Source organism: Pseudophryne corroboree, chromosome 4 (assembly GCF_028390025.1).
Source record: "Pseudophryne corroboree isolate aPseCor3 chromosome 4, aPseCor3.hap2, whole genome shotgun sequence".
Classification (NCBI taxonomy): domain Eukaryota; kingdom Metazoa; phylum Chordata; class Amphibia; order Anura; family Myobatrachidae; genus Pseudophryne; species Pseudophryne corroboree.
In genome coordinates, this window is record NC_086447.1 from 486925544 (window position 1) to 486953410 (window position 27867).

Here is a 27867-nt window from a genome sequence, read left to right on the forward strand (position 1 = left end):
TTCAGCCTCTGATCTGATCTATGAATCCACCGGGATTCAATTCCTACTCGCGTTAGATATCACTCGTACCGCCAGAGGAGTGATAAATTATAAATATATATCTGCGCTTGCAAATTTATTAGACAATATCACCGAAATGTATGACGACACATTCAGGTACACTGGGAAAGAGTTACAAGCCTACAAAACAGAACTGGTTCAGCATAGGATGATTCTCAATTACCTCACAGCTGTGACAGGCGGGTATTGTGTTACCTTAGCAACTCAATATGGAATAAAATGCTGCACGTACATTACAAACAGCACGGAGGACCCAGCCGAGGTCATAGACCAAAAGATGGATGACATTTTAAAATTTAAATGGGAGTTTCGAAGGAAACACAATCTCACACTCGCTGCTGTGGGTAATGAGCTGACCAGTTGGGTGTCATGGTTGAACCCACGAAATTGGTTCTCTGGTTTAGGAGAATGGGCCCAAAGTATTATTATGGATGTAGGGAAATTTCTTTTGTGTATTCTAGGAGTCGTCATATTGGTTGGCCTGATATTTAGATGCGTTCGGGCTTTAACGAAGTGTAAAGGTAATACCAGAGTGATGAGTTTAAGGAGCGAAGACACTGTAAGAACAACAACAAATTTGCTTTATGACCCAACGATAGAGACAATGTTGTGATGAAAATGTGATTCCACGGTCCGTTTCTTTCACCCGTTTCTCCTTTGTTTTCCTCCAAGGTACAAAGACATCCGCTTGGAAGAAGAATTTGACAACCTCTTTTATACAGACCATTGATGAATTATGCTACAAGCCCCCAATTTCCCTAGTGACTTTAACTTTTACGATAGCCCAATACTTTAGAGACTGTAACTTTATGGACAATGGAACAACTTTTGCTCGTTATTTATAGCAAAAGCACAGAGAGACATCAGACAACATGTACCTCAAGACAAGACTTCAGACAAGACCTCAATCATCAAATGCATATTAAACTCACATAGTTTACGACTGCATTTATAATAATTGCTTCTTATCTTCACCTCTACAACCTTCAGGTAATGACACACATAGTCGATAGGGAATATAGATACAGATATCAGCACTCACATATCCCCCCATTCATGTATCATCAACTAAATGTGCTCCCCCATTTGTTGCAACCAAAAGCCGAAAAGAGCTCGGTAAAGTTTGACAGCCCATCCACAGACCCGTAATACGGGATAAGAAGGATTCAAATGTATACTTCGCAATACCTCGAAGCTTGATTTAAAACACGTACGGCACGATGATACATGACCCCTCAAACATGGATTCATACACACATGCTTCTACTATTTCACTAGGTCATACCTTTTTCCCACCTGCTCCTCTCCTCCCTTTACCCAATCATAAAATGGTATTTACATTATGACATATATTTTTCTTTTTTGAACTGTTTTAGGAAGTGGCAGTTATTGATGACTGCCAAAGGGTGGACTGTCAAAGTCGGAAAAATATCATGCTACACGTTGCCATATATTCACCTCATGCGCTTGCCCGCTGCACGTGCACATTCTCTCCCGTGCGTGCGGATACTCACAGCTGCGTGATGGCGCCTCCTCGGCCATGCGCTCGAGCGCGTGGTATGTGCATTTACGGTAGAGTTTGTGTGCGTCTAGCGGGCGACTCAATCGTTAAATAATAAATTCAAATAGTATGTTTTATAGGTAATGTTCCCCTTAATAATAACAGTAAGTTTGTTTAATGTAACTGGTTGCTGGACAGAGGAATTCCTCTTTGCATGGTACGAAGGGTCAGACAGGGTTTGAACAGTGGTGTCTGGTACCTAAATAAAGAACATTTTATTAGAAACAATCCGGTGCTGGTTAGGTAAAGATTAATCGCTCCTGCGTATAGTTATGTCTATTAGTAGTTTCTGGACATTTACTATATTTGCGGTTCATTATCCATGCGGCGGGAATTCTGAAATAATCGGAGCGTCTCAATCGCTCAAGCAGCTTTAGTATTAACAAGGTTAAGCAGCGTTATATCGCTACAGTATTTCAGTAGTAAGGTTTACAGTACAAACTCAATCTTTCACTGTGTTGCATACAAGGTTTACTGAGTGTCATCCCGTGAGCGTCTGCGCCGCTCGTGTTTCCCTCGTGGTCACGAGCGTACGCTACGCTAGTAGCGTAGCATTACGGTAGTCGGCCGCCTATAGCGTGCTCGTCACCAAGCGTTAACCTGTGAGCGAGCGTGTCGCATGTGCGTCTCGACCACGGATAAGCGTCTGCTACGCTAAGTGCGTACCCTTACGGTGCCCCATACGCCAATTGCGTACTGAGTCTCTTACCCATTTTATAGTGAATGTTATAAGATAAATAGTTAGCTTTATCAGTCTAGGATCATGCCTAGGCGAGGCAGATGAGCTGTAGGAACCAACTGCGACTTCGGAATATATAGAATCCAGTCGTGTTGCTGTTTCACTTCCAGAGAAGGTGATACGCTGTCCAGCAACTGCTCTCTTGATCTCGCTTTTATGAGGAGATCATCCAAGTATGTGATAATAGTGACACCTTGCTTCCGCAGGAGCACCATCATATCCGCCATTACCTTGGTGAAATTGGTAATGACAATCCCGTACCGCAATTCTGAGGTACGCCTGATGAGGTGGATAAATGGGGACACGAAGGTATGCATCCCTTATGTCCCGATTCATTTCAGGCTTGCAATGACCGCTTTTAGCGATTCCATCTTGAACCTGAACCTTTTCAGGTATATGTTCAGGGATTTTAATACAATATGGGTCTAACCGAACCGTCTGGTTTCGGGATTATAACATGGTCGAATAATAACACCCTCTTGTTAAAGGAGGGGACCCTTGACCACCATCTGTTGGTGGTCCTCGTGAGGGGGCATCTTCTCACAGTCCAGCCTGTATCCCTGCGATACAATTTCTATTGCCCAGGGATCTAACAGGGAGTGAACCCACTTGTGGCTGAATTTACGAAGGCGTGTCCCCACCAGGCCTAGCTCCGCCTGTGGAGCCCCAGCGACATGCGGTGGATTTTTGTAGAGGCCTGGGAGGACTTCTGTTCCTGGGGACTAGCTGTGTTGTACAGCTTCCTTCCTCTGCCCCCGGCTCTGACAAGAAAGGATGCACCTCAGACTTTCTTGTTTCTTTATTCGAAAAGCTGCATTTAATAATGTCATGCTTTCCTAGGCTGTGCAGGAATATAAGGCAAAATATCAGAATTACCAGCTATAGCTGTGGAGACCAGGCCCGAGAACCTTTCTCCACACAATCCTCAGCCTTCCATATGCCTCTTAAGTCGGCATCATCTGTCCAATGTATATTCTACAGGACACGTCAAGCAGAAATCGACATAGCTTTTGTCTCTAGGACCCAGTATACTCATGTCCCTTTGGGCATGCTTTATAATTATATATATATCACTTAAGACAGCATCTTAAAATATTTATATGCATACTAGGGTCTCAATCTCTGCTGATAAGGTACCTGTCCATGCTGCCACAGCGCTATAAACCCATGCCGACACAATCGCCGGTCTGGGTAGTATACTAGAATGTGCACACTATCTGCAGGATCCCTGAAAATAGCTAGTGCAAACAGGACACCCAAGGGGAAGATTCTCAACACATCCTGGCCCTAGTGGGGAAAGGATACAGCCTGAGAATTCTCTTGTGGGAAGCTGCCGTCTCTTGTCTGGAGATTCCCGCTCTTTTTCCTCATGAGAGGAGGGAAATTTACCTCAGCATTCTTCCCCTTAACATGTGTACTCTCGTGTCAGGGACAGATGAGTCATCAGTGATATGCAAATCATCTTTTATTCCAATAATCATATATTGAATATCTTTTAGCCCTCTTGGCTGTAACTTTGCATTATCGTAGTCGACAGTGGAGTTAAACTCCGTGTCGATACTTTGTTATTTTGGATAGTGAACATAGAGAGACTCTGAAGGACTCTGTGACATAGGGACAGACCAGGGTAGATTTCCTTTCTGTTCCCTAACCTTTTGTGCAATAATTTTACCTCAGCACTTACACATATCCAAACAGGTGTCGGCGTTGTCGACGGAGACACCCTCCCACACACATATCCGCTCTATCACCTCCTTGGAGGAGCCTTTTACCTCAGACATGTCGACACACGCGTACCGACACACCACACACACAGGGGATGCTCTATTTGAAGACAGTTCCCCCACCAGGCCCTTTGGAGAGACAGAGAGAGAGAGAGTATGCCAGCACACACCACAGCGCTATATAATACAGGGATGTACACTATACTAAGTGATTTTTCCCCTATAGCAGCTTATATACACAGTTTTGCGCCTAAATTTATGTGCCCCCCCTCTCTTTTTTACCCTTTGTGTACCAGGATACTGCAGGGGAGAGCCTGGGGAGCTTCCTTACAGCTGAGCTGTGAAGAGAAAATGGCGCCGGTGTGCTGAGGAAGAAGGCCCGGCCCCCTCAGCGGCGGGCTTCTGTCCTTTTATGTACTTTAATGGCGGGGGTTAATGCACATATACAGTTTATCAGACTGGATTATGTGCTTTTCGCCAAGTAAGGTAATCTAATTGCTGCCCAGGGCGCCCCCCCCCCCCCCCAGTGCCCTGCACCCATCAGTGACCGGAGTGTGTGGTGTGCTAAGGGAGCAATGGCGCACAGCTGCAGTGCTGTGCGCTACCTTAATGAAGACCGGAGTCTTCAGCCGCCGATGTTCAACTTCTCTTCGTTCTTCTGGCTCTGCAAGGGGGACGGCGGCGCGGCTCCGGGACCGGACGACCGAGGACTGGGCCTGTGTTCGATCCCTCTGGAGCTAATGGTGTCCAGTAGCCTTAGAAGCCCAAGCTAGCTGCAAGCAGGTAGGTTCGCTTCTCTCCCTCAGTCCCACGTAGCAGTGAGTCTGTTGCCAGCAGATCTCACTGAAAATAAAAAACCTAACAAATACTATCTTTTCTAGGAAGCTCAGGAGAGCCCCTAGGGTGCATCCAGCTCTGGCCGGGCACAGATTCTAACTGAGGTCTGGAGGAGGGGCATAGAGGGAGGAGCCAGTGCACACCAGATATAGTACCTAATCTTTCTTTTAAGAGTGCCCAGTCTCCTGCGGAGCCCGTCTATACCCCATGGTCCTTACGGAGTACCCAGCATCCACTAGGACGTCAGAGAAAATAGGGAAATCAAGAAGAGTTTGGAAAAACACTGGGGAACTCTCTTAAAGGATCCCATTTTGGGACCACAACTTCCGGAAAAACCCACAGTAGTGTATAGAAAAGCAAAAATTCTTAAGAATATCTTAGCACCCAGTGAACTTCGACCTGAAAGTGGGATCTCTGATAGATTAGAAATAAATGGAAACAACTTTCTACCTTTGAAAAAATCAGGATGTTTTATCTGTAGAGAATGCATTTGTTGTAAACATTTTGATATATGTCCCAAATTGAATTATAATGGAAAGTCGGAAAAAGTGAAATATAAAGAGGTGTTAAACTGCAACTCTCAGTATGTAATTTATTGTATAACCTGTGGATGCAATCTTCAATATATAGGGAAAACAAAAATAATGCTAAAACTTCGCATTCAAGAGCACCTTAGAAATATAAAAAATAAAATTCAAACCCACAGTCTGCCTAGACATTTAGAAAATTTCCATAATTCAGATGTTAGTAGTTTGAAATTTTCCATTCTAGAACAAGTTAAAGAAAATTCTAGAGGAGGCAGTAGAGATTTGCAATTGTCCAAACGAGAATCCTTTTGGATTTTTGAGCTTGATACACTGGCTCCAAATGGGTTGAATGAAGGAATTGATATTGTCTCATTCTTATAGTTTGTCGAAGTTGGAAAATATTACAAACCCGCACTACACATACAGACACCATTCAGAGTGGTTTCTGTGCGGTTGCGTATTAGCCGTGCGTGCGCAAACCCGGACGCTGCATACATTGGCTCGTGAAGCCCTGCGTATTAGCGTGGCGTATGGGTAAATACGGTGACATACGCAATCGCATAGAAAGGCCCCCAAAGCCATGTTCCATATTCTATCCTTATAGTACAGAATTTGCACAGACTGTGTAATCTTCAAAGGCAAGTTACTGTTCACACACAAGCTAATCAAACCACACATACACATTCTTCTAAAACAATGTCTTGAATATATAAAGACATGTCTTGTTTACGCAAAGGTTTGTGATCATGAAACAGGCACCCTGATCTGTGAGGAAAGTAAATATCTCTAGTTATCCTTATTGTTTCAGAGTGCATACTGAAGACAACCAAAACCAGACTGTCATTGTTTAATAGAAACCAGGACAATAGGAGACAAATATACTATACAAAGAACACAAGCCTTGCTGATACAAATCACTAACAGCTGACAACTTACATTTATAGATCAGAGGTATAACATTTATAGTCAAAACTCTTGGAATTATATATATATATATATGTGTGTATCTTGAGAATGGTTGGTCATTTCATGTGTAGGATCATGTTGCTTGGAGATAACATAACAAAGTAACCTAATGAACATGGAAATATCTGTCACACATTACATATTTCCCAAACTTAGTACACACATTACACATAGTCTCCCCTTTCCCCTCATGCAACTTTTACTTATTTACAAGGCACAACAAGGGAATTATACACCTTTACAGTATGCGAGGGGACAGTAACTGATCAGAGCATCATGCATGGTATCTACATGTTCGGATAATTATGAGTAATAATCCGGTGTTGGTTTGGAGAAGATCGCATGTCATTGCGAATAGTTATTCGCAAAGGCAGATTAAAGGTATATTTGTGTTTATTATGTACTTGGTATGCGGTGGGAATCCAGAGCTGACCAGCTGTACACACCCCTGGATCAAGGCATCGCCCATCTCTTCAAACTGACCAATGACCTCTCCTGTACTGTAAACGACCATCCCTCCAACCAATCGGTGGAGCGCATACAACCCCATTGTATTGTATTTTGGGCAAGGGTATATAAACCTTGCACCTGGGCCGGTCACTCTCTCTCTCTCTTGCTCTAAGGTCATCTTGCCAGATCGACTAGAGGACCGGATCCGGGTTGCGCAGGCGAACAAACGTATGTATCATTGGGTGTGACTCTCTCTCTGTGATTGAATTGTATTGTGTTGTACCATTTATATTTTAACTTATTGTAATCCCCTTTTACAAATATATTATTACTTGTTGCTGCTTTGGACCACAACATACAATCAAATACTGGTGTCGCATTCAGTTTCTGTTGAGCGTTTGTATAGTGTAATTGCTAGAGCTGCCTCGTGCTCTCAGCGTGTCGGTCTGTGTGTATGCACTGAGTGTAAGGTGCACAGCTATTCCGGCGTGTGCACGCAAAGTGCGTGCACAGTACGGGACTGTGTACGCTAACTGGGGATAGAGTACGAAGGTAAAGGATTTATTACAGCGGCCGCAGCGGCTTCAGTTACAGTGTGCAATAGGGGTTAGTGGCTGCTTTCCAGGAAGTCTATCGAACTTCTCAGTTGAGGGCATCGTCCGGCTCATCTCATACCCGGCTTTTGCACAACATTGCAGACGCTTGCCAGCAGCAAAGGGTGGATTAGCATTATTATATTGTGTTGAGCTATCTTGTGCTGCTGAACCGCGCCTGTACTGCATTGGTTAGGGATGCTAGCGTGAACCGCAAGGACAAAGGGGAAAAAAAGCCATTTAAAAGTTTTTTGTTTTTTTCTTTTGCACATGTAACCTTGCGTAAAGGCGCACACAGCGTACCCATACTTTGCATCCATCCCACATATTGTTGCCATAGGTTATAACGGTCATTTATAGGTTTGTGTGAAACCGGATACATCTGTGTTGCTATATACATTTGAAGTAACTGTGTTAATGATATAGTTGTAAGAACACAAAACGCAGCTCTGGCCTAGTCTTTTAGGTTAAACAGAGCAATTGTGGGGTGTGTTCGTGAGCAACAATAGTTTATATCGCTCACATTTATACTGTGTGATTTGTTTTAGTGCGGGCGCACTTTTGTACACGTGGCCCGGACAAAGTATTTGAGCGCGCACAAGCGTGAAAAGGCACGTGCGGTTGCGTAATTACGCAAGTTGCGTAAGATCGCTAACGCCAAGGACAAACCACACAATAGTTCAATTTAAAGCGGAGTAGTAGATGTTTATCTACAAATAGCACATAACTATCCGGTTTCAAACGCAGATTAGAATAACATTGATAAAGTGTGTTACCTCTGGGGAAAGCTATCAGTTAACTGGAAAGGATATTTTTCGGATCAGAGAACTATAGAGTGTTAGTGTGGGCTGAAAAAGGTGTGAATGTATTGAACCCCGCTTGGTGAACTTGGTGAACTCGGTGAAACTCGGTGAACTTGGTGAGCACGGTCTAGGTGAACACGTGCAACGGAGTGTGATAAAGCTTTGTGAAGTTGTTGTTTTAAAGGTTTTTTTTCTTGGTATTACACTCCGGCTGTTTTGGAGCACAGTGTGAAGACTCCAGTGATCCTACAACTTATAGATAGCAAGTGTCTAGAAGCGGTACGATTGGACCGCACGGTTGTCTGAGCGATACGTGGCGCAACGTGATACGAAGTTTTGCATATTTGTGCGTAAATCTCGTCATCATACGTGTTGTGTAAAAATTGTCTTTTAGGCAGATATTCACTGGGTACGGTAAGTTACTCCTAAAGGCCCAGGGGATATAGGCCGAAGTACGCGTGTCTGCTAAATAGGGCGGATCCGTGGTACTCGGAGCAGAAGAAGTTAGTGGAAGAACTTTGAGGACTTCCACCGTTAGACTACTGTGTTTGGAGCATTTTAGGAAGTTTTCCCGTGTTAAAAGGGTCCACAATGGGAGCCAAGTGCACAACACAGGGACGTTCCTCAGTCAGGGTTCAGACAGCAGAATTGAGACCCAGGGGGTCAGCTCGGTTGGTAATGTGGGGGGAAGTATGGTCCCCACACTGAGACCTTTTGTGATGAATGGACACGAATGACTGTGGGGGATAAAGCATCATTTCCTGGGATAGGTAGTTTTGATCCAGAGATACTACACAATGTAAGGATTAGAATATGCCTGCTCAAATCCAGAAAGCAAAGGGTAAGGCATACAGATTGTTTAAACTTGTGGCAACAAGAGGGGGATGTGCAAAGGGAGCTTGCTCGCACAGCAAGTTCCAAACCAGGCAGAAGCGTGAATGCGACAACACCACCACCACCATATGTTGATGGAGAGAAGAGTGTCACCACCAATGATACAAAGGTAGAGGTCAGGGAAATGCGCAGCGAATGTATTAAAACTAACGCTTGTACCTTGTACCCTGTTTTACCTTCTCCCCAAGATTACAGCAACGTAGAGGTTGAGCCTAGCATAATCTCATAGGCTCCTCCCATCACTTCTCTGTTTGCTGACCCGTCTATACAGGCACTGCACGTATCCGTCACGAACTGCTCCGGCTAGCGCTTCTCACTGAGCGCCTTCATTCTGCTGCTAGCGGTGGCTACCGCTTCCGGACGCTCCGGTTCCAGCAAGAGGACTTGCTTCATCACACCTGGAAGGTTTGGATTACGCCGATGCACGGCGCCTACAGGTATCCTGTCAGCAGCATTAATAACGGCACTGGACGGCATACTCCTCCTTGCATATGAGTGGGCATTTTAAAGGATTTTACCAGCCCCCGGGAGAACCCAGGAAAAAGCCGGTTAATATACAGATACCTTTTATTATATGGGAACAGCCCCCATCAGAGCAATTTGCTCAAATTTATCTTCCTTATTAACTCACAGAAAGGGCTATAGTGGATGATACCGGGGACGCCCGGCATTAACAGCCCAGGAGAGGTAATTACATTATCTTCCTCAATTAAAACACCTGCTGCCGGGACTTTTCTGAATCCTAAAGTACATGCTGCCTCTGTACTTTTAGATAGTGTGCAGTCTTAATACTCTTGTGAATGATACAATTTCAGTGAATAGCCATATGAATGTCACATATGTTATGTTATTTTTAACGCTATTACTAATTACTAATCTATTGTGTGAACATTGTTACTTGCTGCTCAATACATAGGGTCAGCTCAGAGCACACTTATATGCATAATTTTTTTTAAAAATATTGTGTTTATAATTCCATTGGTATACTAATATTTTAATAAAATCTTTTATTCATTATTATTACGTTTGTCAGCTCTCCATTAACAAAGGTTTTTTTTACTACATTATAAGCGCAGCCAATCTTTTCTCTTCGTTCTTTGGCATTTTTAAAGCATATACACGGTGCTTTTTTGGCAGCGCCCATGATGTCGTTTTGAAAACTATCTGATTAGGTGCTTGTAGCAGATCTTGTGTAGTTTTAGCATGATCTCAGCCCTTGCCCTGTCTGCCACCATACACGACACAAGGGTGGGCATTGCCCAACCACCAAGGGCAGTGGCCACATCAGCCAGTGAGGGGGCAGATGAGATCGTGGCGACTGGTAAGTATGGTACCGTCCATTATGCAGAAACAGTGACTCCCCGTATTGTAGAGATAAACAAGAAAGATGTGGTTAAGTTGCATACAGTTAGGGTGATTGCAGTCCCTAACGGGAGAACTGACACTCAGGGGGTGACCCCAATCAGGAACATTGCAATGTACTGTCCCTGGTCCCGTATGGAGCTGAGGTCAATTATGGCAGACTTCCCTGACCCCAGAAAGGATTTAGTCGGATGCCAGAAATATATAAGAGATTTAGGACTTTCCCAAGAACCCACAAACAAAGATTGGCGGACGGTGTTGCGAGCGAGTCTCCCCTCTAACATTGACATCCCAAAATGTATTACAGACTGCAACCTAGATGCAGAAGTGCCACTCACTGATGCTTACAATCAGGAGAATGTCAGGCAAATCAATATACAACTAGGTTTGTATTTCCCAGCCGTAGTTAGATGGAATAAGATTTTTTCCATAAGACAGAAAGAGAATGAACTGGCATCCGAATATTTCCACAGAGCTTTGATGGAAATGGCTAAATTCACTGGGGTTGAGGATATTAGAGACAATGTCAACCACAGGGAAGTAGCTGTCTCTGTATTAATGGAGGGATTGAAGGAGGCACTGAAAACCAGGGTGCAAACTTCTCTGCCAAACTGGAGGGGTATTACGGTGACTGCACTTGACCGTAATAGCCAGAAAACCAGGGAGGCACAATGGGAGCGGTTGATGGTGATGAGCATCCAAGTGTTATGAGCCACGGCTGTGGCTCATTCCTGTTTTGCAGTTTTGTTCTGTATTTCATGTTATACTTCTGTTTATTTTCCCCGTGGGTGTCATGGGGTGCTCGGAGCTCACCCTTAAGGAGGGGATACTGTTATGAACCACAGGTAGTGGTTCATTCCTATTTTATGTTTATTTAGTTGTCTTGCATGCCAGGATTTCCCATTGCTCTGTTTTGGATTACTCTTGTCTGCTGCCGCTGGTGAGTCTGTGCAATTGCAGCTTGTTCCCATGTGTTCAGCCTCATCTGGCTGCTGATTGCATCTTGTCAGCTTAGTCGTGCAGCAGGCCAGCTGCAAGAGATAATTAATTAGGCCTCTCTGATATATGCTGGCTCACTGCAGTTAGCAGATGCTGATGATATTCCTTGGTTTGCAGTCTGCTTTAAGTTTGAGCTGGTTCCTGTCAGTCCCTGTGTGGATTCCTGTGTCAGTCCCTGTGTGGATTCCTGTGTCAGTCCCTGTGTGGATTCCTGTGTCAGTCCCTGTGTTGATTCCTGTGTCAGTCCCTGTGTCTGATCCCGTGTCCTACCCTGAGTTCCAGTGGATTCTGCCTGTCCTCCAGTTCTGAAAGTCGGTATCGGCAGCTTCCTGTTTGCCTATGTCAGTTGCAGAAAGTATCCAGTCCTGCTCAAGCCGGTTGTTCCTGTCCTCAGTGGTCCTGTACTCAGAGATTTGTCATCTTTTCCTGGAGTCTGACTGAGCACCTTTAACATCCTGTGGTGTTGTGAGTCACGGCGCAGCCGTGTGTTGCGGCTTGTCCGCTTACTGTTTATTATTTAGTATATTTGTGTCCTGGAGCTTTTGCGGAGGATTCCGCTCTCCCTGATCCACTCTGGTATCCAGCGGTGCTGGATAGGAGTAACGGATCAGTGGATCTTTGGTTGTCCTTTTCCCTGGCGGCTAGTCCGCACATACCTTTTGATTTAGTTAGTTAGCTTGTAACCCCTGGCCTGGTTGCTTAGTCAGAGGGCCCCTTGTTATCACCCTGTCTCGGATTTCCCTTTGTCTCCCATTAAGACCTGAGGGGGCATCGGGGTTGGGCAGACATAATCCGCCCTTCGAACGCGGCTGCCATGGGCTCAAGCAACCATAGTCTCGCAGGGGATTTCTGATAACACGGGCGAGACAACGGAGTTAGGGCGCCAGGGGTTACTAGGCTTTCCTGCTCCCACAACCAGCATATCTTCCCAGTACTCTGACCTCAGCCATACGATCTCCTCTGGTCTGGAGTACGGGAATCATAACATTATCATCAGCCATACCACAAAAAAGAAATAAAACTTTTTTTTTTCTTTTTTGGCCCAGTCCAGTGTCTAGTCTAGAATCCAGTCCGGTGTTTAGAATCCAATCCAGTCCGGTGTTTAGAATCCAATCCAGTCCGGTGTTTAGAATTGAATCCAGTCCGGTGTTTAGAATCCAGTCCGGTGTTTTAAAAAAAAAAAAAAAAAAAAAAAAGTCTTGTTTTGTTTAGCAAAATTTTGCCTTGCCTTGTCTTGCCTTGCCTTGCCTTGTCTTGCCTTGCCTTGTCTTGCCTTGTCTTGTCTTGTCTAGTTTTAAATCCTCCTATGTCTACTATGCAAGCCCTGCAGGCATCTCTCGCAGCCCTGAACTCTGTATTCAGTGCTTTGAGACCAGAGCGACTAGAAGTTTTGCAGCAATCCCTAAAGCAACTGCAAAACCTTCTGACTAAAATCTTGCTTATTTTGCCAGAAGTCGTTGAGAGTACATCTATCTCTAAAGAGACTCTTGTTCACAGTATGGTGACAAGAGAATCCTCTGGTTTAATTGAAGAGAAAAAGTTTAAAAGTTTTCTGCGGCCCAGGCTCTCAGAAGAGGAGCGTCTGCGTCGCAGAAACTTAAACTTATGCCTATATTGTGGGGGTTTAGGCCATTATCTGCAGACCTGTGAGTTGCGCAAGCCAAAGTGTGGTGACGAGTCTTGCCCTCTGGCCAAGTTGAGTCATGATACAAGACCTACTCCTGTCTCTACTGTGGCAGAGGTACTTGTCACACAACCCACACAAAAAAGCTCTCTGTCCTATAATTGGGGTCCTTGGGCAAGGGAGCCCCATTATAGATTCAGGAATCAAAAGAGAATGTTTCTCTCCTCTCTTGAGGTTCCTGTGGAAGCGGAGTTGCAAGTCCCTGGAGTGGTGCCCGTAGCCCAGGGTCCTGGAGTGGTGCCCGTAGCCCAGGGTCCTGGAGTGGTGCCCGTAGCCCAGGGTCCTGGAGTGGTGCCCGTAGCCCAGGGTCCTGGAGTGGTGCCCGTAGCCCAGGGTCCTGGAGTGGTGCCCGTAGCCCAGGGTCCTGGAGTGGTGCCCGATGCCCAGAGTGCTGGAGCGGTGCCCGATGCCCAGAGTGCTGGAGCGGTACCCGATGCCCAGAGTGCTGGAGCGGTACCCGATGCCCAGAGTGCTGGAGCGGTACCCGATGCCCAGAGTGCTGGAGCGGTACCCGATGCCCAGAGTGCTGGAGCGGTACCCGATGCCCAAGCTTATAGAGGGACATCAAATATTGTAGCTCAGGTTTCCATACCAGAAGGGGTCTCAGAAGCTGTTACCCCAGGTAGGGACTTGAGGAGCGCAACCTCAGAAAGGGTATCTAAAACCATAGTTCTTGAAGGGAACTCGAGAAGCAAAACCCCAGAAGGGATCTTTGAAGTAATATCCCCAAGTGGGGTCTCGAGAGACGCAGCCCCAAAGAAGGGTCTAGAAGTCGCTTCCCCAGGAAAGAACTTAAGAAGCATAGCATTAGTGGAGGATCTGAACGTTATTGCTTCAGCAAAAGTCCCGGAAGTCATAGTCCCGGGAGAACTTTCGATTATTATCGACTCAGAGAGGGAGGCCGATGGCCCGATCCCAGTCAGGGAGGCCAACGACCCGGTCCCAGTAAAAGAATCCGAGGTGCTGGCCCCAGCGGGGTTCCCGGAGGCCACTGCCCCAGCGGGGTTCCTGGAGGCCACTGCCCCAGCGGGGTTCCCGGAGGTCACTGCCCCAGCGGGGTTCCCGGAGGCCACTGCCCCAGCGGGGTTCCCGGAGGCCACTGCCCCGGGTGGGGTTCAGAAAGTCACTGCCCCGGGTGGGGTTCAGAAAGTCACTGCCCCGGGTGGGGTTCAGAAAGTCACTGCCCCGGGTGGGGTTCAGAAAGTCACTGCCCCGGGTGGGGTTCAGAAAGTCACTGCCCCGGGTGGGGTTCAGAAAGTCTCAGCCCCGGGTGGGGTTCAGAGAGTCTCAGCCCCGGGTGGGGTTCAGAGAGTCTCAGCCTCGAGTAAGGTCAATAGTGACCAGGTCCTAGCAAAGCACTCCAGTCAGTCAGATGAGAAGGAAACAGATCCTGACTCTGATATCTCAACATCCATAATCTTTGATGGGGACTTAGCCCAATTTCTGGCGCTTTACAAACACTATTACATTATTATGTTGTCTAGACCATTTCTGGGCATCACTCCAGAGAACCTTGTGCTCTATCTTATTTATTCTTTTAGAGGAGAGCCTTTTGAGTGGGCGACCAGCCTAATGAAAGCTGAAGATCCCATTCTTCAGGATCCCCCAGCATTCAGTGATGCAATTATTAAAAGATATGGTTCCAAAGAAATTGGTTCAGGTTCCTCTAAGTCACCCGTCTTGTCTGCTGAGAGTCCACAAAATACTGTAAACTCGGCACAGGAGTCTCAGCCCGTTGTTGTGACTGCAGGATGTGCTTTTCTGACTACTTCTTCTAATAATAGTACTTTACCAGAAAGTTCAGCTCCCAAGGGTAAGAGACCTGTCTCTGATTTGAACGCAGCCTTGCTGGGTGGTACCATCAGTTCAGACAATGTTTGGGGAATTACCTTGGTCAGACCTAAAGAGCTTTGTAAAAAGAAGAAGAAGAAAAAGAAATAATTTTTTGACTCTTGCCTTGAAAAAAAAAAAAAAAAAAAAAAGATTTTTTTTTCCCTTGTCTTGTGTCCAGTGGCCACCATCAAGGGGAGGGCACTGTTACAAGCTGTGGTTGCAGCTTGTTTCTGTTTTCGTGTCTGTTAGACCAATGTGTCAGGTTTTTTTTTTTTGTATCCCTTGTTCTGGATAGTCTGAATTTTGGGGTCTTTTGACCCCTCCTCAAGGGGGGGGTACTGTTATGAGCCACGGCTGTGGCTCATTCCTGTTTTGCAGTTTTGTTCTGTATTTCATGTTATACTTCTGTTTATTTTCCCCGTGGGTGTCATGGGGTGCTCGGAGCTCACCCTTAAGGAGGGGATACTGTTATGAACCACGGGTAGTGGTTCATTCCTATTTTATGTTTATTTAGTTGTCTTGCATGCCAGGATTTCCCATTGCTCTGTTTTGGATTACTCTTGTCTGCTGCCGCTGGTGAGTCTGTGCAATTGCAGCTTGTTCCCATGTGTTCAGCCTCATCTGGCTGCTGATTGCATCTTGTCAGCTTAGTCGTGCAGCAGGCCAGCTGCAAGAGATAATTAATTAGGCCTCTCTGATATATGCTGGCTCACTGCAGTTAGCAGATGCTGATGATATTCCTTGGTTTGCAGTCTGCTTTAAGTTTGAGCTGGTTCCTGTCAGTCCCTGTGTGGATTCCTGTGTCAGTCCCTGTGTGGATTCCTGTGTCAGTCCCTGTGTGGATTCCTGTGTCAGTCCCTGTGTTGATTCCTGTGTCAGTCCCTGTGTCTGATCCCGTGTCCTACCCTGAGTTCCAGTGGATTCTGCCTGTCCTCCAGTTCTGAAAGTCGGTATCGGCAGCTTCCTGTTTGCCTATGTCAGTTGCAGAAAGTATCCAGTCCTGCTCAAGCCGGTTGTTCCTGTCCTCAGTGGTCCTGTACTCAGAGATTTGTCATCTTTTCCTGGAGTCTGACTGAGCACCTTTAACATCCTGTGGTGTTGTGAGTCACGGCGCAGCCGTGTGTTGCGGCTTGTCCGCTTACTGTTTATTATTTAGTATATTTGTGTCCTGGAGCTTTTGCGGAGGATTCCGCTCTCCCTGATCCACTCTGGTATCCAGCGGTGCTGGATAGGAGTAACGGATCAGTGGATCTTTGGTTGTCCTTTTCCCTGGCGGCTAGTCCGCACATACCTTTTGATTTAGTTAGTTAGCTTGTAACCCCTGGCCTGGTTGCTTAGTCAGAGGGCCCCTTGTTATCACCCTGTCTCGGATTTCCCTTTGTCTCCCATTAAGACCTGAGGGGGCATCGGGGTTGGGCAGACATAATCCGCCCTTCGAACGCGGCTGCCATGGGCTCAAGCAACCATAGTCTCGCAGGGGATTTCTGATAACACGGGCGAGACAACGGAGTTAGGGCGCCAGGGGTTACTAGGCTTTCCTGCTCCCACAACCAGCATATCTTCCCAGTACTCTGACCTCAGCCATACGATCTCCTCTGGTCTGGAGTACGGGAATCATAACACCAAGCACTGGAAGGAGCACCAACTCGACCAAAACCCCAGGCCCCTGACACATGGACAAAGCCAAGAGTTTGTTATCTGTGTAAAAGGGAAGGGCATTATGCCAGAAATTGTAACAGCACACAAAAATTCAGACCCCCTAGACAAGAACACGAGCAAAGTAATTATACACATAGAGGAGATCAGGGATCATACAGGAAAGAGTACGAGCCGCATAGAGGGGAAACAAGGAGGTACCCATCACGGGAAGACTGGCGAGCCCCCGAAGACTTACCGTTATCCCCCTCACATATCATAGCCGCCAACGCCCAAAAGGTGGGTCCACGGCCCCAATAGAGGTTAGGCCACACCTGTAGTCTGCAGCCTGTGAAGCTGATCGCTGGCCCTGGGAATGAACCTGAGGTCTTGGTCAAAGTAGCAGGAACAATACAACCATTTCTTGTAGATACAGGGGCGGCCAGGTCAGTGTTAAATTCAATGGTAGGTATAAAAACCACGGGTAAAACAATTTCGGCAATGGGAGTAACAGGAACGGTGCAACAATACCCTTTGAGTAGACCGGCAGAGATCACGATAGGGCCTTTGCAGACCAAGCATTCCTTTTTGCTAGCTGCATCGGCTCCAACTAACCTGCTTGGAAGAGATTTATTGTGTAAAATGCGGTGTGTCATATATTGTACTCCTGAGGGTGTCTTCTTAGATATACCTAAGAATCACGTTCAAGAAGTGCAAGATATATTAGACACCCCTCAAAGGCTAATGTCGCATTCTGCTGTTATAGACAAGTGTCCATCAAAGGTAGAGGAAATGATCTCACGAATACCGGGTTCCCTTTGGACCAAAGATGGACAAGACACTGGATTGATGGCGAATGTAGCCCCAGTAGTAGTACAAGTAAAAGATGGTAGGATAGCTCCAAAAATCCCTCAGTATCCTCTGAAGCCAGAGGTGGAATTAGGAGTGTACCCCGTCATAGCGCGCTTGCTACAACAGGGCATCCTAGTCAGGACGTCCAGCACTGCCAATAGTCCCATCTTCCCTGTGAAAAAGAGTGGGGGGAGGGGTTACCGGCTAGTGCAGGATTTAAGAGGGGTGAACAAAATAGTTGAGAGTCAATTCCCCGTAGTGCCCAATCCAGCTGTCATCTTGATGCAGATCCCCGCAACCTCTTCATACTTCACTGTCATTGATCTCTGTTCTGCCTTCTTTTCTGTCCCTCTCCACCCCGACAGTCAGTACCTTTTCGCCTTCTCTTACAGGGGAGTACAGTACACCTGGCTTCATTGACAGCCCAAGTATCTTCTCCCAAGCACTGCATGACTGTTTTCAATCCTTTCAACCTGAAAATGGCTCAGTGCTAATACAGTATGTTGATGACTTATTGTTGTGCTCTGACTCATTTGAAACGTCCTTGGCAGATACAAAGCAGCTGCTGCTTCACCTCTCCCAGACAGGACACAAGGTTTCAAAGGATAAATTACAGTTCTGCAGTAAAAGGGTGAGGTTTTGGGGCATTGCTTGACACAAGGACAATGACACCTCACTGCTGATAGGATAGAAGCGATTCGCAACATGACTCTGCCACAAACCCAGCAACAGATCCGCACTTTCCTAGGAATGTGTGGGTACTGCCGAAACTGGATCCCAGGGTTCTCCATACTGGCTTTACCTTTGCTAGAGATGGTCTCTTCAAACAAACCAGATCGGATTTCGCACACAGATGAGTCCAAACTGGCATTTGAGAGACTCAAACAGTGCCTATCACAGGCACCTGCATTAGGTATGCCAGATTATGGGAAACCCTTTGAATTGTACGGTACAGAGAGTGCTGGGTGTGCGGCAGGTGTTTTAACACAGAAACATGGTGATGCCAGCAGACCAGTAGCATACTACAGTGCGCAGTTGGACACTGTAGCACGGTCTCTCTCCACATGCTTGCGAAGTGTTGCAGCGATAGCTTTGCTAGTGAGTAAGAGCAAAGACGTAGTGTTAGGACACAACCTGACCGTCCATACACTTCATGCAGTATCAGCCTTACTGAACTCTGCCCAAACCAGATATGTCTCATCTGCGCGGTTTACAAGGTGGGAATTATCACTAATTGCCCCTGTAAACATCACCATAAAGAGATGCAGCACACTAAATTCTGCAACTTATCTGCCAAGTGTGCCTGGATAGACACAAAGGGTGGAGGATGAGAATGATGGTGAAGGAGGATTTAGTGCAGACACTGACACGCATGACTGTATGGAATACCTCAACCAAACTTTCACTGCAAGACCTGACATCAGTGACAACCCCTTAGATGACGTAGATTTCACTTTTTACACTGACGGTAGTTGTCACAGACAGACGGACTCGGGAGACCTGTGCACTGGGTACGCAGTTGTAGATGACAGAAGTATCATAGAAGCTGAGCCCCTGGGCCTACCGCACTCTGGTCGCCCTAACCAGAGCGTGTGTACTGGCCAAGGGTAAGTCAGCTAAAATATACACAGATTCTAGGTATGCCTTTGGAGTGGTACATGATTTCGGGACCCTATGGTGCCTCAGAAATTTCATGACAACAGCTGGCACACCCGTGGCGCATGCGTCCCACATCAAAAGATTGCTATCAGCAATACAAGACCCCGACAGAGTGGCTGTTATCAAGCGCAAAGCCCACACTTACAGTCAAGACCCAGTGTCACTTGGTAACAGCCGGGAAGATGAAGCTGCCAAGGCCGCAGCAAGTTCAGCCACACTAACCAACATCACACCACTGATGACATTTAACACAATAAGCACACAACTCATTGAAATGCAAGATTTGTGTTCCCTGAAGGAGAAGTCCGTCTGGAAGGCGAAGGGATATGGAAGAGTGTCTTCGGGCCTCTGGACAGATGGGCACGGTAAGCCAGTGGCCCCAAAGGCATATCTTCCAGCCCTAGCGGAAGCAGCTCACGGCCTGACCCACTTGGGCAAGGAAGGTATGTGCAAACTGGTCAGGGCATACTGGAGTGCACCAGGGTTCTCATCTCATGCAGGTAGGAGGGCAATGGCTTGTATTACCTGCATGAGAAAGAATGTTGGGAAGACAATACCGACAGAACCATCCCATATCCCTCCTACGGACGGACCCTTCCAGGTAATACAAATAGACTTCATACAGTTACCACCCTGTCGGAATCTGAAATATGTCTTAGTGTGTACAGATGTATTTTCAAATTGGGTAGAAGCATTCCCCACTGCCACAAATACTGCTACGTTCACTGCAAAGAAAATTGTGCAGGAATTTGTGTGTAGATATGGTATCCCTAGAATAATTGAAAGTGATAGGGGTACCCATTTTACAGGTGAAGTCTTTCAGGTCATGTGCAAACTGATGGGTATTAATAGCAAGCTACATACTCTGTACCGGCCACAGGCGAGCGCAAATGTGGAGAGAATGAATAGCACTATTAAGAACAAGCTTAGCAAAGTGATGGTTGAAACTGGATTGTTGTGGCCAGAGGCATTGCCACTAGTGTTGTACAGCATCAGAACCACTCCCAGGTCACCACTTAACCTATCACCCTTTGAAGTTCTTTTTGGGCGACAACCTCACGTAATGATTGACCCCCAGGATGATTTGAAATGTAATAATGAAGTGACTGTGCAATATTTGGTTAGGATGAGCCAGCAGCTCAGAAATCAACAAAGAAATCTAAAGCTGGTGATTCCTGACCTACCAAACAGTAATTGTCATGACATTGAACCTGGGGATTATGTGATGATTCGAAATTTCTTACGCTCAGGTTGCCTCATAGACAGGTGGGAAGGACCATACCAAGTTTTGTTAACCAGCACAACAGCATTGAAGGTTGCCGAGAGAGAGACTTGGGTCCACTCGTCCCATTGCAAGAAGGTCGCTGACCCGGAGAAGACTCGTGACAAAGAGCAGGTGGAAGAGAACCTCGTATCACTAGAGTGCTTGTTCCGGGAAAGTTGAGAGGCAGGACTGTTGAAAGGCATCTGAGCACGGAGAGTAACGAGAGTTAGAACGGTTGTCGTACCATTTTCTTTTTTCACCTCCCCCTGCATTTTTCCTTTCTTTTCTCCTTATTTTCCTCCTTTCCCCTAACGAAATGGATCGGTTACAAGAGACTGCGTTTCGGGTTCTGTTAGTGACTTTGGTTTTAATAAGGACAACTTGTTTTTGTGAGGGTCCCAGAGAGGTGGAGCAAGGATCTGGAGTGAGTTCTGATGGAGAGTACGGGTTGGTAGGACCCCAGGATCAGCGTATCACTTTCACCAAGGCTAGCATCAGAAAAAGGAAATCCACAAACCGGAACCCAACTCATCAATCACCAAAAATTTCATCTTATTGTTGTATGTACCGTTACATGTCTTCTGTTCATCTCTGTAGGGCTAGGTTAGTGAAACACACATAGTCATTAGATAATAGGGACACATAATTGCTCACACATATGGATCCCCACGATGTATCATCAGATAAATGTGCTCCCCATTTATCATATAGCTCGGTGGAGTTTGTTGGACCATGTACAGACCCTTAATATGGGATGAGAAGGAATATAATGAATACTTCACAAAACCTAGAAGCTTACACTGCACGATGATACATTCCCCTCAAGCATTTACTCATACATACACGCTTTTTCCTATCACAATAGGCCACACATTTTCTCACCTATGACTTTTTCTCTCACTTCAAGGTGCATACTCTAACACTGTATCTATGTATTATTATTATGTAAATATTTTCTGCATATTAATTATGGCAGTTATTGATGACTTCCAAAGGGTGGACTGTCGAAGTTGGAAAATATTACAAACCCGCACTACACATACAGACACCATTCAGAGTGGCTTCTGTGCGGTTGCGTATTAGCCGTGCATGCGCAAACCCGGACGCTGCATACATTGGCTCGTGAAGCCCTGCGTATTAGCGTGGGGTATGGGTAAAAACGGTGACATACGCAATCGCATAGAAAGGCCCCCAAAGCCATGTTCCATATTCTATCCTTATAGTACAGAATTTGTACAGACTGTGTAATCTTCAAAGGCAAGTTACTGTTCACACACAAGCTAATCAAACCACACATACACATTCTTCTAAAACAATGTCTTGAATATATCACTGTGGCGGCACAACAGAGGAGTGGGAGTACTTTTTGGGGACAGCAGAAGCAACTCGCGCTCCTTTCTTCTGTCCCGGCATCGGCGTGACCCGAACTCTCATCGATCTCATTCACTGCAGAACTGCACATGGGACGACAGCAGAAAGGGGAACTAGCCCATTAATGTCGGGACGTGCTTACTTTCTCCTAATTACTTTTATGTATATCAGCAGCCTGTTGCCTCTAAACTAGGTATACAACATAAGGATACATTGTTGTTAGTTCTCCAACTGTGTCTAACATAAGATACAATATCACATTGTCTCAAGAATCTGCTGTGGTGGGGTCCCGAATTTATTGTATCTTTTGGCCTGATCAATTGAGGGATATATAGGAAAACAGGCTTTGAAAATGGAAGCTTTTTCCTTTTCATTACACCATGCCACATTGACAGGTATTTAATTAATGGGACGATTATTATCATGTGTATGCATTTATGAATTTGAATAGTATGCGCATATTATCATGTCACATTATTGAATTTTATAAACTATGTTATCCTTTTTTCTTTCACCTTGTTAATTGTTAATTACCGAAGGATATGTGTGCTTATTGATTGCCATTGCATACGATTATGGGGATATATGTGTTCAAAAATTTAGATACGGATTGTGATGAATTCATGTACATCCACTGATTTTGATGTCTCAGATGTGTTGGTAACTGTCGTAGGTTTTGATTTATTTGAAGAAACAGTGAGCGCATGCTCCATTCTTTGGTATGTTACATCGACAGGCTATGTGAGAAGTAGCACCATTATGTAGATATGCTTTTTTAAGTACTAGATATCGTTAAAGCTGCCTCACCCCTCTGGTCAGTTGGTGAAATTTCCCCATATATTACAACTATGGGTTATCATTAAACAGGGAGCTGACACATATGAGGTACCACTTTATCTAGTTACACTAAATCTGCTGACGAACAAACCAAGAGGAATATAGGTGTGTCTCTTGAGCACATTGGGGTCATATGTCCATATGTGGTTTAATCCTCTCAATGTATTAGGAAAGAAATTGGCGACCCTCATGCACTCAGTGATTGAAGTTATACTATTCCTGTCCTTATAGCTTATAGTTACCTGAATAATTATATAACCAATATTTTCACTTTTGTTCTATATTTTTTCATTATGGTGTGTTAGAAATAACCTATGGATGGGTTATTTGCATTATGAAATTATTATTGACTGTATATTTGTCATATGTGTAGACACGTGGTTATGTTTCAGAAATTTCTATTAGAGAATCTATTTGTATTATATAGTGAACATTAACCACGTATATACCATACGTGTAGGCATATAGTGATTTTGAATCACTACAGGTCTATTTTGACCAACTTGTGCTGTTTATATTTTATTTTGACCACATTATTTTAATATCTTCAATAAATGTTAAGTTTTAATTCTATAATAATTACGAATTTCATGATAAAAAAGAGTGCGCCACAAAGTAAGCCTTCTTTGGAGGACGACCGTCTTATGGTCACTCTCCTCTTTCCCCTCTCTCTAGTTAATATTTTATGCCCACAGAATTGTGTCGTCATGGGAGTACCCCATTTTTTACAAATTATCTGCTAGCACATATTGCTCTTACCTGTAGAAAGTAAGTGTTTCAAATTGCTTAAATTGAATCCTCTATAAATGATACAACTGACTAGTGTTGAAAAGATATCTGTTAAGACCTCTTGCTATAGGACAGTATTGTGGCCATGTGATTATACATGAAATCCATTATGAAAGTTTTCTGGTTTAAATTGTCTAATTTTATAGAGAGAGGAAAACGTTTCTTCTCTAATTTATCTAATACTACTAATATTTCTAATACTAATATTTCTAATGTGGAGTTTTTTTGAATTTTATTAGAGATTATGGTTGAAGTGAGATATTTGTTATATAATTTTAGGATATCTACAAAAAGCCATAAAAGTCAATAAATGTCTTTCCTATATATGTATACACCAACACCCAGATTATGTTACTATAAAATCTCTGTTTATATTATATTTTCATATGCATTTTATAAGGTTTGTTAATAAGGTTTTATTTTCTGTTAAAGACACCCCTGAGGAAGTCTGTATAGACGAAACACGTTGGGTGAAGGTCTTAGACATAGTGGGTGGACAAGCTGTTTTTAGGAGCTCCCCCCGGCTGGGGTAGGCAGCAAGTCCAATTAAGATCTTATCCCATGAATATCAAGACAAATGTAAGAACTGTTAATACATAAAGTTTTCATAAATTCTACCGTTTTAAAGGAAATGGACTAATTAGTGAATTTGCTGTCTGGGTGTATTCTGGTGAGAGGGTTTTTTCTAGAAACCTCTGTCGAATGCGGATATTCAATCCGAAGATATATTGAGACTGTTATTTGAGCGCTCCCCTCACATCTACTATTTCATCTTTAAATTTCTGGTTCTCGACTGGCAAGTGGACCTGCTATTGGGGATTGGCTGCCAAAATTTCTCCAAGGACTTTTATGCTAAAAGGCTATACATTTAGCGCAACTGGTTATCGTTTTGTTATATATATATATATATATATATATACAAATACAACTCAGCCGGCACTCAATTCAACTCAATACAGCATGCCCCGGTGCCATAATCCAAAATGATGCATACAACTCCAAAAGCGGACAATGAGGCACTCATTGTCCGCTTTTGGAGTTGTATATAATATATATATATATATATATATATATATATATATATATATATATATATATAAAATATGTATACATATATCCTTTTGTCAGGAACAGCAGGGTCCCTAGTGACGTTAATACGTTCCAATGTGTATGAACAGGTACTAAATGCTGATTTTGTGGATCTGATCAGGAAATATTATTCGAGTCGATCTCAGGGAGTAGTAAGTGGGCAAAATAAAATGTTTGCTATCCTGAGGGGTCTGAGAGAAATCTATTCTATGAATATGACTCCCTCCATAAATATTATTGCGTCTGTGATCGTGCCACAGACCTATGTAAACTTACTATACATACATATACATATAGGTATAGCTCTTTCTGATATGAATCACATTATCATGTCAATATCCACCCAGTCAGATATTATTGGTGCCGACAGGGTCACCCCCCACATCTGTGTCTCCCATATAGTTTTCTCTTGGGAAAAATATACCTCTACTGACATGTTGACATTTATTTACATGTACCAAGTACTATTAGATGTCGACAGCGCCGACATAGTCTTTCCCTTTGTGGCTTAATGGAAACACAGAAGGAGTTTACCAGCTCATTTCCACAGCGCTCATTATATAGTGTGCTTTATTTTTAACTTATATTGCACCAAACAACTGTGCCCCCCCTCATTTTTCACTCTGATCTGTACAGCAGTGCTTTGGAAGGACCAGCGTGTCAGATTGTGTTTGGGCTGTGTCCCCGGAGGGGGCGCTAGTGGGTCAGTGGAGGTAGATGGGAGAAAACGAGGAGGCTGGATAACGTTCCTGCGCATGAGCGCAATGGTATTTTATTTGGCAGATGATATAATACAGAATGGTAGCAGAAACAATAATAACAGATGAATAAAGTCAATCACTCAGTATGATAACTGAAAGTCTATGGCAATGGATGACAGATGACTTGAGAAAATAATATCCGGTAATATATAAACAGAAGAACAAGTGCTTGTGAAATGGTTCTGGTTTGGAAACCAGTGCAGGTTTTAAAACAGGAAACTTAGGCAGCAAGGTGGAAATGGCAAACCTGAGCAGAGGCAGGAGTCTGACTTCACAGTGCAGGTGATGAGGCACTGGCAGCAGCAAGCTGTATCACAGGTGGAGGAATGAAACACACCTGGAGTCAGTCTTCAACTGCAGGCTGAAGCACACAAGGTGGTGATGAGTGTGAAGCCTTGTTTGCAGGTTGCAGGTATTGCTGGGCCTTGAAGTTCCACGGAGCTGTGCAGAGTAACCAGGAGTACAAGTTCTTAACCAGAGAACCAGGAACACAGGAGGAACAGGAACAGATCCTTTCTCATGGGTCGCTGGAGTGACACAAAGTCCAGGATGCCTGCAGACTGATCCTGCAGTCTCTTATGTACCCCATGGTGCACAGGGATTGGGTGAGTGAAGGAAAGTGGGTGCGGCCAAGCACCGGATTGGCCGCAGTATACTGGCTGTTTGCAGACTGTCATGGCGGCGCCCACGCCGCGGCCTAGCGGGGACGCGGCGCGCTACACGCCCGCCGTCTCAGGAGCGCCCCCAGGCCCTTGATGATGTCCCATGGCAGGGGCATAGGTGACAGGTTACCGCAGGGAGCCAGGACGGAGTCCGCAGCGGCGGACGGATGTCAGCCTGGTAAGTCGATTCCTGACAGTACCCCCTCCTTTAGGGGTGGACACCGAACACCCACGTGGCTTGGAGGGATGAGTGCTGTGGAAGACACGGACCAACCTAGGAGCATGGACATCGGACGAATTCACCCAACTTCTCTCCTCTGGGCCATAACCGGACCAATCAACCAGGTACTGGAGACGTCCATACCGGCAACGGGAGTCCAGAATTTTGTTGATCTCGAATTCCACGCCCCGCTGAGTTCGAACCTTGGGACCTACTGGAAGAGTATTCTGAAAGCGGTTTAGGACTAGAGGTCTGAGGAGAGAAACATGAAAAGCGTTAGGTATACGAAGGGAAGATGGTAACTTCAATTTGTAGGCCACTGGGTTGATGACTCTTTCGACAGGGTAAGGACCAATGAAGCGTGGTGCAAACTTCATGGATGGGACCCTGAGACGGAGGTTACGGGTTGATAGCCAAACCTTGTCCCCAGGTTTCAAATGGGGAACCGCACGTCTCTTGCGGTCGGCAAAGACCTTGTACCGACTGGAGGCCTTTTTGAGGGAAACGTGAATTTTTCTCCAAATAGATGAAAACTGAGTCAGAGCAGTAGTGGCAGCAGGAACATCCATATGAGGGAGTTCTTGGAAATCAGGTACACGGGGATGTTGCCCATATACTGCAAAGAATGGTGTCGTTTCAGTAGCAGTATGGTATCGAAAGTTGTGGGCAAACTCGGCCCATGGGAGCAGATCGAACCAGTCATCCTGGGAAGATGAAACATATAATCTTAAAAAAGTCTCAAGTTCTTGATTGACCCTCTCTGTCTGCCCATTCGTCTGAGGATGGTATGATGACGAAAACTTCAGTTTGACCTGCATGGCAGAACAGAGGGCCCTCCAAAACCTCGCTACAAACTGTACCCCCCGGTCAGATATTATTTCTGAGGGTAAACCATGTAAGCGGAAAATCTCCCGTAGGAAGATTTGGGCAAGTTTTGGGGCAGAAGGGAGACCCTGGAGAGGAACAAAATGAGCCATCTTGGTGAATCTGTCCACTACAACCCAAATGGTATTATGTCCTTGAGAAGGAGGAAGGTCGGTGATAAAATCCATGGACAGGTGTGACCAGGGACGACTAGGGACAGACAGTGGTTGTAACTGACCTGCTGGAGACTGACGAGGAGTCTTGTGCTGCACACATTTAGGACAGGATGCCACGAAATCCTGGATGTCCATTTTCATCTTTGGCCACCAATATGTCGCAGAAAGGAACTTGAAGGTCTTCAGGACACCAGGATGACCAGTGAACTTGGATTGATGGGCCCAAGATAGCAACTTGGGACGGAGTTCTGGGGAAACAAAAGTCTTACCAGGAGGAGGAGCTGGGGAGACTTGAGATGCAGCGAAAACCACGGGACTCAGGATGGAATGTGGCACTGAGTCAGATGTTCCTTCTTCAGATTCCATGGATCGGGATAACGCGTCGGCTTTCACATTCTGCAAACCTGGGCGGAAATGAAGCTTGAAATTAAAACGTGAGAAAAACATAGCCCACCTGGACTGGCGAGGGTTAAGGCACTGAGCTGCCTTTAAATATAGCAGGTTTTTATGATCCGTGTAGATGTTAAACGGATGTTTGGCCCCTTCTAGGAGATATCTCCATTCCTCGAGAGCCAGCTTGATCGCCAGTAGTTCTTGATCTCCCACGGAGTAGTTAGCTTCTGCAGGAAGAAACTTGCGAGAATAAAATCCACAAG

General features: G+C 45.2%; 1 protein-coding gene across 4 annotated transcripts in view; it reads left to right on the plus strand.

The window, feature by feature from the left end:
- The window catches only part of ARMC2 (armadillo repeat containing 2), a 502181-nt gene that overhangs the window by 179364 nt on the left and 294950 nt on the right, over positions 1–27867 (plus strand). For 3 of the 4 annotated variants that reach the window (XM_063917083.1, XM_063917082.1, XM_063917081.1), the window contains one exon: positions 23872–24018. The exons of the other annotated variant lie outside the window; for it this stretch is intronic. In XM_063917083.1, coding sequence (XP_063773153.1) covers positions 24001–24018 — 18 coding nt within the window. In that variant the 5' untranslated portion in view covers positions 23872–24000. The remainder of the gene's footprint in view (positions 1–23871; positions 24019–27867) is intronic. 4 annotated transcript variants of the gene reach the window in all.